The sequence below is a fragment of the Podarcis raffonei genome, chromosome 2 (genome assembly GCF_027172205.1).
Source record: "Podarcis raffonei isolate rPodRaf1 chromosome 2, rPodRaf1.pri, whole genome shotgun sequence".
In the NCBI taxonomy this organism is placed as follows: domain Eukaryota; kingdom Metazoa; phylum Chordata; class Lepidosauria; order Squamata; family Lacertidae; genus Podarcis; species Podarcis raffonei.
The window spans coordinates 112,961,631-112,974,992 of NC_070603.1; the positions used below are offsets into that span (position 1 = coordinate 112,961,631).

Below are 13,362 nucleotides of genomic sequence, written 5' to 3' on the forward strand. Positions count from 1 at the left end.
TGTTCTTAACCTGAAGCACCACTTTAGCTAATGGGGCCTCCTGCTGCCGCCGTGCCGCCGGAGCACAATTTCTGTTCTCATCCTGAAGCAAAGTTCTTAACCTGAAGCACTATTTCTGGGTTAGCGGAGTCTGTAACCTGAAGCGTATGTAACCTGAAGCGTATGTAACCCGAGGTACCACTGTATTGGTAACATATAGAGAGATAAATTAAGGATCTTTACAATTTTACAATATGCAGAAAATAACATATGTTGAAAAACCAGAGAGAGGACCTGAGGGAAGTCTGGGGGTGGGAGGGGGGAGGGAAAAACTAAGGGGGAAAAGGAGGATGATATGTTTTTGATAAACTGTTATGTTGAAAATTCTAATAAAAAATATTCAAAAAAGAAAGAAAGAAATGATCCCTTTGTTACAGGGACTCTCTCAACAACACCATCATCAAAGTAAAGTCCCATAATTCTTTTGGGGAAAGCCACAACAGCCAAACACCTATTACCACACAGCATTTTTTAAAGGCACTAAAAAATGATGATGATGATGATTAAGAATCTCTTGTGTAGATTCCTCCTTGGTGAATTCACACTGTCAAAGCCTGTGGGTGACTCCCAGGGATCATTAGCTCAGACACAGTTGGGAGACGTTAACAGCCAAATTACTCCCAAGTGCATCTGCGCTGATGCTAATAAGATGTTTTAAATGGAGACCTGCCAACTTAAAGGGCCCCCTCTGTGCTCCCACAGCTTCTATTTGCCTTGAACCTGATTCGAAAGAGACGGTGGGCAGGTGTTTCTCTTGTTGCTTTCCAAAACACCTTCTTCCGTCCCCCGGGGGGGATAATCTTAGCTGCTGTCATTATAAGAATTGGCCTGTTATCATCTTGCACCTTGAACTGCAGAATTGTACATGTACCAAAAGTTATTAATGAGGCCTATAGAGGCACGTTGGTGGTGCTGTGGGTTAAACAACAGAGCCTAGGACTTGCTGATCAGAAGGTCGGCAGTTCGAATCCCCACGATGGGGTGAGCTCCCGTTGCTCGGTCCCTGCTCCTGCCAACCTAGCAGTTTGAAAGCACGTCAAAGTGCAAGTAGATAAATAGGTACCACTCTGGCAGGAAGGTAAACGGCGTTTCCATGCGCTGCTCTGGTTCGCCAGAAGCGGCTTAGTCATGCTGGCCACATGACCCGGAAGCTGTACGCCGGCTCCCTCGGCCAGTAAAGCGAGATGAGCGCCGCAACCCCAGAGTCGTCCACAACTGGACCTAATGTCAGGGGTCCCTTTACCCTTTACCTTTAGAGGCACGTTGCAGGAGCCACGATGGAACGAAGTTGCCAATATGACACACTACACAGCAACAGACCACACTGGTGTCTGCCTGTTGGGTGAAAAAGAAGGGGGACATGGGCTGCCCAGAGAAGCTGCCGTCTACCAAGTCAGACCTTTGGTATTGTCAGTATTGTCTACAGTGACTGCAGCAGCTCTCCAGGGGTGTCAGGCAGGGGATATTCCCACCTTTAAGGGACGCAGGTGGCGCTGTGGTCTAAACCACTGAGTCTCTTGGGCTTGCCGATCGGAAGGTTGGCAGTTCGAATCCTCGAGACAGGGTGAGCTCCCGTTACTCTGTCCCAGCTCCTGCCAACTATCAGTTCAAAAGCACACCAGTGCGGGTAGATAAATAGGTACCACTCTGGCGGTAAGGTAAACGGCATTTTCATGCGCTCTGGTTTCCGTCACGGTGTCCTGTTGTGTCAGAGGCAGTTTAGTCCTGCTGGCCACATGAACCGGAAAGCTGTCTGTGGACAAACACTGGCTCCCTCGGCCTGAAAGCGAGATGAGCGCCGCAACCCCATAGTCACCTTTGACTGGACCTAACTGTCCAGGGGTCATTTACCTTTACCTGGAGATGCTCAATAGATGTGACCTGGCAACCCAGTGCAACTTACACCAGCAAAGAGGGCAGCGTGAGCTAAATTCTGTTTTAAAGGCTTGTTTTCCCTCTGCTGGGCTTACAGTGGCTCAGCTGGCAGGAACATTGCTCCTGAAGAGATTTGGGTCAGGCGTGCTTTACACCAGCTTCACCTGAACTGGCATAAATTGCGTTGGCTTCCCATAGTTAGGATTGCTCCCTCGTATGGCTACATCTGTTTAGGGAAGTTTTTAATGTTTGAAGTTTTATTCTGTTTTTAATGTTCTGTTGAAAGCCGCTCAGAGTGGCTGGGGAAACCCAGCCAGGTGGGCGGGGTAGAAATAATCATCATCATCATCTCTGCAAGTTGTTGACTCTTTCAGTGTGATGTAATAAGAGTGCTGAACTAGGACCTAGGAGACCGGGTTTGAATCTCCACTCAGCCGTGAAACTCAGAGCCTTGGACCAGTCACCATCTCTCAGCCTGACCTACCTCACAGGGCTGCTGTTAGGATAGAATGGGGAGGGCAGCTTGAGCTCTTATATTGTAAATACAGTTGTACCTCAGGTTACATACGCTTCAGGTTACAGGCGCCGCTAACCCAGAAATATTACCTCGGGTTAAGTACTTTGCTTCAGGATGAGAACAGAAATTGTGCTCCGGCGGCGCAGCAGCAGCAGCGGGAGGCCCCATTAGCTAAAGTGGTGCTTCAGGTTAAGAACAGTTTCAGGTTAAGAACGGACCTCCGGAACGAATTAAGTACTTAACCTGAGGTACCACTGTATAATAGACAATACACTAAAATGGACTAAAAGGCAGAGGCTGCTAAGGGTCCCTCCAGATAAACCATTTATTGAGTATATATCCTGATTTGCTTGCACGCTGATTACAGAGAGGTTAGATTATAGCTGGCCATTTGTTTTGATTCATTTACGATCATTTGTCCTGATGTTCTTGCAGGGTGTTTACACGACCTTTGTCATTCATCCACCCAAATCCCTGGAGGTATTTTGTCATCACATTCCAAAATGCAAGTTTGTGGCTTTATTTATTTCTGTTTAGGTGGATTTGTTGCACTAGGGCAGCACAGCACTTTAAACCTCTTTAAGTGTGCAAACCAAAAGAAGAAGAAGAAGAAGAAGAAGAGTTTGGATCTTATATCCCGCTTTATCACTACCCAAAAGAGTCTCAAAGCGGCTAGCATTCTCCTTTCCCTTCCTCCCCCACAACAAACACTCTGTGAGGTGAGTGGGGCTGAGAGACTTCAGAGAGAAGTGGGACTAGCCCAAGGTCACCCAGCAGATGCATGTGGAGGAGCGGGGAAGCAAACCCGGTTCCCCAGGTTACAAATCTACTGCTCTTCACCACTACACCACACTGGTATGCAGCTCAGTCCCCTCCAGCAACCACTGACAGCCCAGAGGCACCCTGAGTTAACACCTTGGTTAATTACCGTATTTTTTGCTCTATAAGACTCACTTTCCCCCCCAAAAAAGTAAGGGGAATTGTGTGTGCGTCTTATGGAGCGAATGCAGCAACTATCCCAGAAGCCAGAACAGCAAGAGGGATTGCTGCTTTCACTGGGCAGCGATCCCTCTTGCTGTTCTGGCTTCTGAGATTCAGAATTTTTTTTCTCTTGTTTTCTTCCTCCAAAAACTAGGTGCGTCTTGTGGTCTGGTGCGTCTTATAGAGCGAAAAATACGGTAATTGGTGAAGTAATTTGGAGGACATGGTTCCCGATTTCGCATTCAAACAACAGAAACTCTGGAAGACGGGACTTTATTTGCACATTCTTTCCCCCAGCTAGTTCAGAGCTGCAAAGGGAGCATAATAGTTCAGAAACTTGACGGATTTGATCTTGAAGTCTCCAGCCACCGAGAAGAACTGTGCAGAATCCATCCCGAGCCGGTTGGGGAACTTGATCTCCTTGTTTCCTGGCATCGTCACCGTCACTGCCCTGGCGTCAAAGGAGATGGAGATCTAGCAAGGAGAAACCAATGACTTAGCCAACCTGGTGTTCACCAGAAGTTGTTGGAGTGCAACAAGTGTCAGCCAGGCTGTTTGCTGGGGTTGATGGGAGTTGTAGTTCTAGATAGACCTTTGGTGCAATGCGGTCCATTTTTTCTTCTCCAGCCAGAAGGCAAGCAGGTAGGAGCTGACTGAGGGCAGAGGGAAACTGGTGGCGCAAATGGCCCCAAATTGCAGCAGAGGCACTTTGGACAGTGCTGCATGATGCCCACTCTGGGATTACCAGAAGGGCTGTGTTTAGCAGATGCGGCACCGGGGTGCAAATATCCGCCCAGTGCCCTCAAATTACCATGGATGGGGGGTGTGAAGCTGCGCACTGCCAGCGGGGGGGAGGGGGACTATATGGTACAGCTGGTGGACGTGCAGGGAAAGGGGAGGCCGCTGGCAAAGCCGCGCAGCTCCTCCACTCGCTGGGCACCCCTGAGGCCGGCGCCCTGGCGCAACGAACCACTAAGCCCTATGGGAAAGACGGCTCTGGTTACCAGGAATAGGGCATTCAGTGTGGCAGCACCACATTATCCAACTCACCTTACAAGGAACACAGGAAACGGCCTTAAAGCGAGTTAAGACCATTGATCGATCATCAAGCTCAGTACTGTGGTACCTCTGGATACGAATGAGAGCCGCTCTGGAGCCCCGTTTGCATCCTGAAGCGAACGCAACCCGCGTCTGCTTGTGCGCAGGTCGCGATTCGCCACTTCTGCGCATGCGAGTGACGTCATTTTGAGCGTCTGCGCATGCGCAAGCAGCGAAACCCGGAAGTAACACGTTCCGTTACTTCCGGGTCACCACGGAGCGCAACCCGAAAACGCTCAACCTGAAGCAACTTCAACCCGAGGTATGACTGTATTGTCTAAAGCACTGGTTCCCAATTGGGATCCACGTAACCCACCCAGAAGGTCCATGGCAAATACCTATTAACACCCCATTTTTGAGCGCTGTGCTCTCATGTTGGTCATGTGACTTGTGCAGGAGTGTGGCCCGGAAGATGCGCATCCTGGTTTTGAGCTAGGACATGTTGGTGCCTAGGGCTGGGGGATTTCTGGTTTTGCAACGTCACAATATATCACCAGCTAAACATTGCGATATATCAAGATGTCTGAAATAAGGATGGAGCTATCTGGAGGCACTGGCTGGCTTCACTGTTTACCCCACAATGTGATTTTTGCATAGCGCACATACACACATTGCACGATTCACTATGTACAGTCAGCTCAAAAACTACAAAACCATTATCACGATATGGACTTGAAACTGGTTTTCGACAGTATATCTATTGCCCAGTCCTAGCACACATCATGATTCGCGATATATTGCCAGGTAAAAAACTATGAAACCGATATCACGAGATGGACTTCAAACCGGTTTCGGACGATATTATTGATATATCACCTGGCCCTAATGGTGGCACCATTTGCATAGCAAAAAACTACCACAGAAATATCAACATTCTCAAAAGTGTGAGAGTCTTTGGCTTGGCTTTTGGAAAAACAGAGGGTTCACAGTACTTATCTATTTGGGAACCACTGGTCTGGAATGACTGGCAGTGGCTTTCCTGAGTTTCCAGCAAGAGACTTTTCCCGCCCTACCTGGAAATTCCAGGGATTGAACCTGTGACCTCTTACTTGCGAGGTCGATGCTCCACCCCTGAGCTAATGGCATATCCCTATATTCACCTTGGCTTCTTCTCCCTGCTGGAAAGGGAACAGCGACTCTCGCAGCTCCTGACCCCACACTCCACACGCCTTGGAGTTACACACAATGTCGCGTGTCTCAAAGCGAGGGTTGAAGTGGAGGAGGAGGTTGTGGCGATCCCGGCCCAGGTTGATGGCAAACCTGTCATGGAGACAAAGGAGATACTGGAGACGAAACTCACATTTGATAGGAAGCAGCAGAACCCCACACGGCTCCATCCCCTTCAACCCATTTTTATCTTTCTTCTGCTTTATCAGTACAAACCTCTTGGCATCTGGGGTCACTCTCCCCATCACCAGGATCCCATCGCCAATCTTGATTGTCTTGTCGGTGACAGCGAGCTGCTAAAATAAGACCAAAGGGCAGGGTTAGACAAGGTGTGGGGAAACATTGGCCCCCTTATTACTTTTTTGACATACGATGTCCCATTTTTAGTTGCTACTTTAATTATAAAGGGACGCGGGTGGCGCTGTGGGTTAAACCACAGAGCCTAGGACTTGCCGATCAGAAGGTGGGCGGTTCAAATCCCCGCGATGGGGTGAGCTCCCGTTGCTCGGTCCCTGCTCCTGCCCACCTAGCAGTTCGAAAGCACGTCAAAGTGCAAGTAGATAAATAGGTACCGTTCCGGCGGGAAGGTAAACGGCGTTTCCGTGCGCTGCTCTGGTTTGCCAGAAGCGGCTTAGTCATGCTGGCCACATGACCCGGAAGCTGTACGCCGGCTCCCTCAGCCAGTAAAATTGTTTTCCCTCTTGTTTTTAAGTTTCCATGCAAATTCAAAAGCTCATTGCTTTAAATCATGGGTAGCTAAACTAAGGCCCGGGGGCCAGATCCAGCCCAATCGCCTTCTCAATCCGGCCCGCGGACAGTCCGGAAATCAGTGTGTTTTTACATGAGTAGAATGTGTGCTTTTATTTAAAATGCATCTCTGGGTTATTTGGGGGGCAGTGGAATTTGTTCATTTCCCCCCAAAAAATATAGTCCAGCCCCCCACAAGGTCTGAGGGACAGTGGACCGGCCCCTTGTTGAAAATGTTTGCTGACCCCTGCTTTAAATATTTCAGCTTCTGCTCCGACATAGATAATTTTCGCAACATTTCACCTTTTAAAAAATTTGTAAGTTCCCTCTCTTTCTGAGCTATTTCCAACATTGTCTCTTGCTTTTTCAACTCCTTCTGCTTCTTAAAAAGTGAATTCCACTGGAAGGGAAATACTCTCATCACTGCTTTTCCAGCATCCCACACTATCTTAATATCTGTTTCTTGATTTAAGTTCAATTCAAAGTCATCTTTTAATTTTAGCTAGCCCTTTTCCGCTACTTATTTTTAAAGTAGGTATTCATTAAGTCTCCATCGAAATGATGTCTATCTGTCCTTTCTCCATGTAAATACTATCGTGTTGTGGTCTGAAAATATTCTGGGTTGAAAAGCTTTTCTACGGAGATCCACATTTGGAACGCTAACTTGGAACATTAAGTTGGACACTATGGGAGACTTATACAGTGGTACCTCGTGTTAAGAACTTAATTTGTTCTGGAGGTCCCTTCTTAACTTGAAACTGTTCTTAACCTGAGGTACAACTTTAGCTAATGGGGCCTCCCACTGCTGCGGAACGATTTCTGTTCTCATCCTGAGGTAAAGTTCTTAACCTGAGGTACTATTTCTGGGTTAGAGGAGTCTGTAACCTGAAGCGTCTGTAACCCGAGGTACCACTGTAATTGGAATAAAAAGGTAAAGGTAAATTAACTCATTAAAAGATTGAAAGACTGCTGCGCCATAAATCCTATCAAGACAAGGAGAGTTGGCGTGTGTTGAGAGAGTTGGAACAGAGCCCAGAGCCTGGAAGATAAAATGGTGAAATGAAAGACTGAGATGACTAAAAATCAATTAAAGCATATAAACACAAGATAAACTGCCTCCTGCATGCTAAGAGAAAGATGGATTTGTTGGACACAATAGAGTCATACACCAGGACTGTGAAGACTAAACAATGGGTTAAGAGTGGAGTTATGAAATTGGGAAAAAACAAGAGAGATAAACGCAGGAACAACTGAAAGAGACTTTCTCCAGACATCCAGAACATGGGAAGTCCCGAAATTCTTTTAATTTGGAATGTATAATTGGCTTTGTTTATATTATGATGTGGCAAGATTTGATTTGATACAAATTGGAATATTATTAAATGAAAATTGGGGGGGGGGAATTACGAAAAAAGAAAAAATGTTTTAGGACAGTTGAATGCCCATTTTTTGAATACAAGTGCCGTAACGTGGGGGGAGCTGTGTGTTAAACCACAGAGCCTAGGACTTGCCGATCAGAAGGTCGGCGGTTCTAATCCCCGCGAGGGGGTGAGCTCCCGTTGCTTGGTCCCTGCTCCTGCGCACCTAGCAGTTCGAAAGCAGGTCAAAGTGCAAGTAGATAAATAGGTACCGTTCCGGCGTGAAGGTAAACGGCGTTTCCGTGTGCTGCTCTGGTTCGCCAGAAGCGGCTTAGTCATGCTGGCCACATGACCTGGAAGCTGTACGCCGGGTCCCTCAGCCAGTAAAGCAAGATGAGCGCCGCGACCCCAGAGTCGGTCACGACTGGACCTAATGGGGGGGTCCCTTTACCTTTACCTTACCTTACCGTAATAATGCGTTTTGATGGACAACTCCCATGATCCCTGCCCACTGGCTATGCTGCCTGGGATTGATGGGAGTTGTAGTTCGGCAACATCTAGGCGGTCAAACATCATGGCATTGATAATGAGCAGGGCCAGTTCAACATATCTCCCAAACAGAGGAGAGTTCCTGCCATGGTTATCTGCCACTACTTTCCCCAGACCTATCTACTGTTTTATATACAGTGGTACCTCGGGTTAAGAACTTAATTCGTTCCAGAGATCCGTTCTTAACCTAAAACTGTTCTTAACCTGAAGCACCACTTTAGCTAATGGGGCCTCCTGCTGCTGCCGTCCGATTTCTGTTCTCATCCTGAAGCAAAGTTCTTAACCCGAGGTATTATTTCTGGGTTAGCAGAGTGAAGTGTCTGTAACCTGAAGCGTATGTAACCCAAGGTATATTACTCTCTCTCTCTCTCTCTCTCTCTCTCTCTCTCTCTCTCTCTCTCTCTCTCTCTCTGTTGTAGGGCAGGTTAAAGCAGAACTCAGCCAAAAGCAAATTTGCACTGTCAATCAGCTAATTGATGCCGCAAGTCAGCTGGCTGGTGCACTTGCAAACCCTGACAGCTTATCATTTGGTATGACACAGATGGCTTAATTTCTTCTTTTAAAAAATTGCATTTTCAAAAACAGGGACAGGTGCTACTAGCTCAGAGATGAAAAGAAGAAAGAGTCCCTACCAAAGAGGAATGGCAGACTAAGCTGATGGACTATGCCAAAATGGCAAAGCTGACTGGGAAACTCAGGAACCAAGAGGACAAAAACTTTTTTTAAAAAAAAATTGGGGGAAATTTATAATTTACTGAGGAGACCACTGTAAACAGATGAAAACATTAGCAGGACTTTAATATATTATTATTAATTGAATTTAATATCACTTGTAATGTAACAGGTATTATGGATAATATGGATAAATACAAAAAAATAGATCACGAAGTAATATATAGTTGAAAATGTTCACACTAGGACCCAAGGAAGGGTTTGGAGGGGAAGTCGTGAGATTCAGAGAAATCTCTTTAAATGGATATGGATTTGATATTGTTATAAACTTTTTTTGTTTGTAAAATCTAATATAAATGATTTTTAAAAAAAAAAAAACAGGAACAGAACATATTTAAACCCCTCCTGTCCCACTTCTCTTTAAAAAAACAGGGCCATGGTTAGTCACTTGTTACGAAAGAAGATCTCCAAGCAACTTACAACATAAGTACAGTGGTACCCCGGGTTACATACGCTTCAGGTTACATACGCTTCAGGTTACAGACTCCACTAACCCAGAAATAGTGCTTCAGGTTAAGAACTTTGCTTCAGGATGAGAACAGAAATTGTGCTCCGGCGGCGCAGCAGCAGCAGGAGGCCCCATTAGCTAAAGTGGTGCTTCAGGTTAAGAACAGTTTCAGGTTAAGAACGGACCTCCGGAACAAATTAAGTACTTAACCCGAGGTACCACTGTAAACAAAAAACCCCCACAATATAGGCATATTTACACAAACATGCATATTATTAGAAAAATATACAAGCAGGAGCCACCGCAGTGAAGTTGCACAAGGGAGACTGAGTCATCAGACTGTTCTTTCTACTACACTTTCTATAACGACTTGACAAAATTGCAATTTAATCTGCTCCCCCTAATTGGCATTACATAACCACACGCCCCCGACAAACACAACACAGTACGGTAGTCAGCTAGAACTATTCCTCTTGCTACGCAGATTGGCCACACTCGGGAGTAACTTACATACTCCATAATTTCCTCAGAGCTCCTTCAAAAAGACACAGGAGGAATCCACGAAAGGGCTTCAAAGCCTGACCCTTAAAGCTGTAATCAGGAGTCTGTCCTTCCTCCTTCCATCCAATCAGAGGTGCAGGCCTGTAAACACCATGCAGTCAAGAGTAGGCGAGGCTGGTCAATGGAGCAGATTGGAGCCATCTCACCAGGTGAGTTCCTTCCAGACCAATTGTTAAGTGTTGTTGCAGGAATTTATGTATAGGTTGGGGGGGTTGCCCCTCCAGCAGATATCCTGCACATGCAGCCCACTACCAAAATCCGCACAACAGCGGCGTAGCGTGGGTTGTCAGCACCTGGGGCAAGGCAAGTAATTTGCGCCCCCTAACCCGGGGCAAGGCAAGTAATTTGCGCCCCCTAACCCCTAACCTGCCACCGCTGCCAGCTTCTTCTTGCTGCTGCCTGGGCTGGGGTATTTACGGTAAGGTAGCCACGGCGGCGGCGGGTCTGTGTCAGGTGATCTGAGGCGAGTTGCCGCTGGCGCTGCTGCCCAAACGACGCCGCTTGCCCGGAGGAGGAGGGCAGAGAGGCGAGGAAAATGCAACATGGCCCAGCAGCTGCAGCAGTGGCGGCGGCGGCAGGGCTGTGAGGAGGGGCTGCCTGGCGCGCCCTCCGCGGCCCTGACGTGCGGGGACCGCGGCGAGCGCTGAGAGCCGCTGCCAGCTCGTCGGTTCCGCGAGACATGGGGCTCTGCTACAGCCTGTGCCCGAGGCTCTTCGGCGACTCCGGAGGCAGCGAGCACGCGCCCCCCAGATGTTGCGCCCGGTGTGGCCAGCCCCCCCTGCACCACCCACGCTACGCCACTGCCACACAATCACTTTTGAGACTTTTGTGATTTGTCCCCACAAAACACTTCATCACAGTTTCTTCCTATCTATTCAAAGGGCTTTTGCTGCACAATACCAAACGTAACAATTCACTGATAAATGTATCTATGTACTGGCTCACTGGGAAAACTTCAGAAATTCATATAGACATGTGAGCTCAGCTACTCAGCAGCCCCTCTACCTGAGTGATAATCCCTGGCATCCTGATACCTGAGTGCCAGACAGGTAGCCATTCCAGAAATAACAAACCCAGATGAAGACAAAAGGGTGTGATTAACTTGGCTGGGAAACAGGGGAATGTAAATATCTCTTTTGTTACACTTGATGGGTGTTTGGTGGAGGGCAAGGAGAACCATGGGGCAGGGTCCAGGATGTTCAGATTACTGCCCCCAGACCTCCCCTTTCATGATGTAACTATGATGTATTAGTGATGTAGTTTGGGGGGATGTAACATGGGGATTATGGGATGCGGGGAGCGCAGGTCACTTGATCAGAAGGTCGGTGGTTTGAATCCCCGCGACAGGGTGAGCTCCCATTGCTCGGTCCCTGCTCCTGCCAACCTAGCAGTTCAAAAGCACGTCAAAGTGCAAGTAGATAAATAGGTACTGCTCCGGCAGGAAGGTAAATGGCCTTTTCCCTCAGCCAATAAAACGAGATGAGCGCCACAACCCCAGAGTCGGCCACAACTGGACCTAATGGTAAGGGGTCCCTTTACCTTTACCTTTAACATGGGGATTAGCAGCTAATAAAATTTTGGGTTCTCTTTTGTTCGGGGCTTCCATCTTGTTCCACCTGGTGGCAGGTGGGAGTCCTGTCGCGACAGTCTTCAAGAAAGACCAAGCCTACTTGCTGCTGTTTTGTTCTGGTATTCCTGGCTGGTGTCCTCGATTTTTGTCCAAGGGAGCCCTCAGATTTCTCTGTTAACAGTGTGCCATATATATATATATATATATATATATATATATATATATATATATCTCATTTGCACAGCTTGCTCAAGGGAAAGAATACCTTAAAACCTGCCGTAACACCCTGATGACGAGCGAAAGCATTTTTGGGTGGGCTTTTCCCGCCCACCTCTTTCTCCAGAGGTTGCAATTCCTACCTCAATCTACTGATCTGATTCAGCATGGATACGATGAAGCTGCATCTCTCGTCTGAGGATTGGTTTGCAGGCAGGCATGGCCAAACCCGGCCCTCCAGCTGTTTTGGGACTACATTTCCAATCATCCCCGACCACTGGTCCTGTTAGCTAGGGATGATGGGAGTTGTAGTCCCAAAACAGCTGGAGGGCCAAGTTTGGCTATGCAGTACAGAGCTTTATTGGCACTCCCAGCACGAAACTGATCTGGTTTATGATGTGACTGCCAATTCCATGTACATGAAGCTTTTGGAGCAAGTAAAAAAAAACAAAAACAAAAAAAACACAGGTAAATTAAAATACAGTCTTCCAAATAATTATGTATGTGCAGGACATTCTTCTAACCCAGTTGGAGGTCTTTGCTAAAATAAACTATCAGTTTCACTGGGGAATAATCACAGATGTGATCTGTTAGCTGAAGTCTGAAATCACACGGAGAGTGCTATTGTACTCATGCCCTTCATATGTATACAGTGGTACCTCAGGTTAAGAACTTAATTCGTTCTGGAGGTCCGTTCTTAACCTGAAACTGTTCTTAACCTGAGGTACCACTTTAGCTAATGGGGCTTCCCCCTGCCACCGTGCTGCCGCCACGTGATTTCTGTTCTCATCCTGAAGCAAAGTTCTTAACCCAAGGTGCTATTTCTGGGTTAGCGGAGTCTGTAACCTGGAGTGTATGTAACCCGAGGTACCACTGTATTCTGTTTCACAATTTCAAAAATTCATTTAAACAACCTTAAAATATCAAAAGCTTCCCTTCTCTTTCCATGGTTCATTTTGCATAACATAAATCCCTGCATATTTTATACAAACTAAACCATTCAGTATTCCATTATTACATCCATCAAAACTTAGTTACACTTCGCATAGACATCTGATTGGCCTCCATGAAAACAGGGTGATGAATTAGATAGACCTTTGGCCCATGGCAGCTAAACAGTTTTTATTGTTCTTTGCCACTTCTGCCCAGTGTATTAACCAGGCTTGAGACAGGATTGATCTGAGCTGCTGGTTAAAGCCTTAATCCTGCGTCCACTTATAGACCTTCTGTAACAGGGAGAGGATAGCTGTAGCCATTCCGATGTTGCTGGACTCTTAAGTCCCATCAGCCCCAGCTGACATAGCCCGTGGCCAAGGATGATGGGAGATGGTAGCAATAAAGGGAGGAACCCACTTATATTTAATTAAGGATGAAAGAACAGAGCTTTGAAAACTCTGTGTTGCAACATGTTAGCGTGTCGGCTGTAGTGTGCAGGTGCGTCGTGCGAGTGCTCTTATAAGGGGTTAGTTTAACCTCCAGTTTGCTAATAAAACTGAATTACTGA

The 13,362-nt window shown here is 47.0% G+C and overlaps 2 protein-coding genes across 2 annotated transcripts in view; both read right to left on the bottom strand.

The window, feature by feature from the left end:
- LOC128409053 (zinc finger protein RFP-like) overlaps positions 1 to 13,362 on the bottom strand; it is a 203,179-nt gene that overhangs the window by 58,196 nt on the left and 131,621 nt on the right. The window lies entirely within an intron of this gene.
- Positions 3,670 to 10,030, bottom strand: LOC128408763 (16 kDa beta-galactoside-binding lectin-like). The gene is made up of 4 exons (XM_053378783.1): positions 10,022 to 10,030; positions 5,894 to 5,973; positions 5,611 to 5,770; positions 3,670 to 3,886 (listed from the first exon to the last, which is right to left on the bottom strand). Exons 1-4 carry the CDS (start codon positions 10,028 to 10,030, stop codon positions 3,710 to 3,712), a joined length of 426 nt encoding a protein of 141 aa, XP_053234758.1. The 3' UTR covers positions 3,670 to 3,709.

Bases quoted from the DNA above. Each gene is read 5' to 3' on its own strand.
- LOC128408763 (XM_053378783.1), bottom strand. The intron at 5,771-5,893 runs GTTTGTACTGAT...TCTCCATGACAG, and splicing joins GTGACCCCAGATGCCAAGAG to GTTTGCCATCAACCTGGGCC. The intron at 3,887-5,610 runs GTGAATATAGGG...TCTCCTTGCTAG, and splicing joins AGCAGGGAGAAGAAGCCAAG to ATCTCCATCTCCTTTGACGC.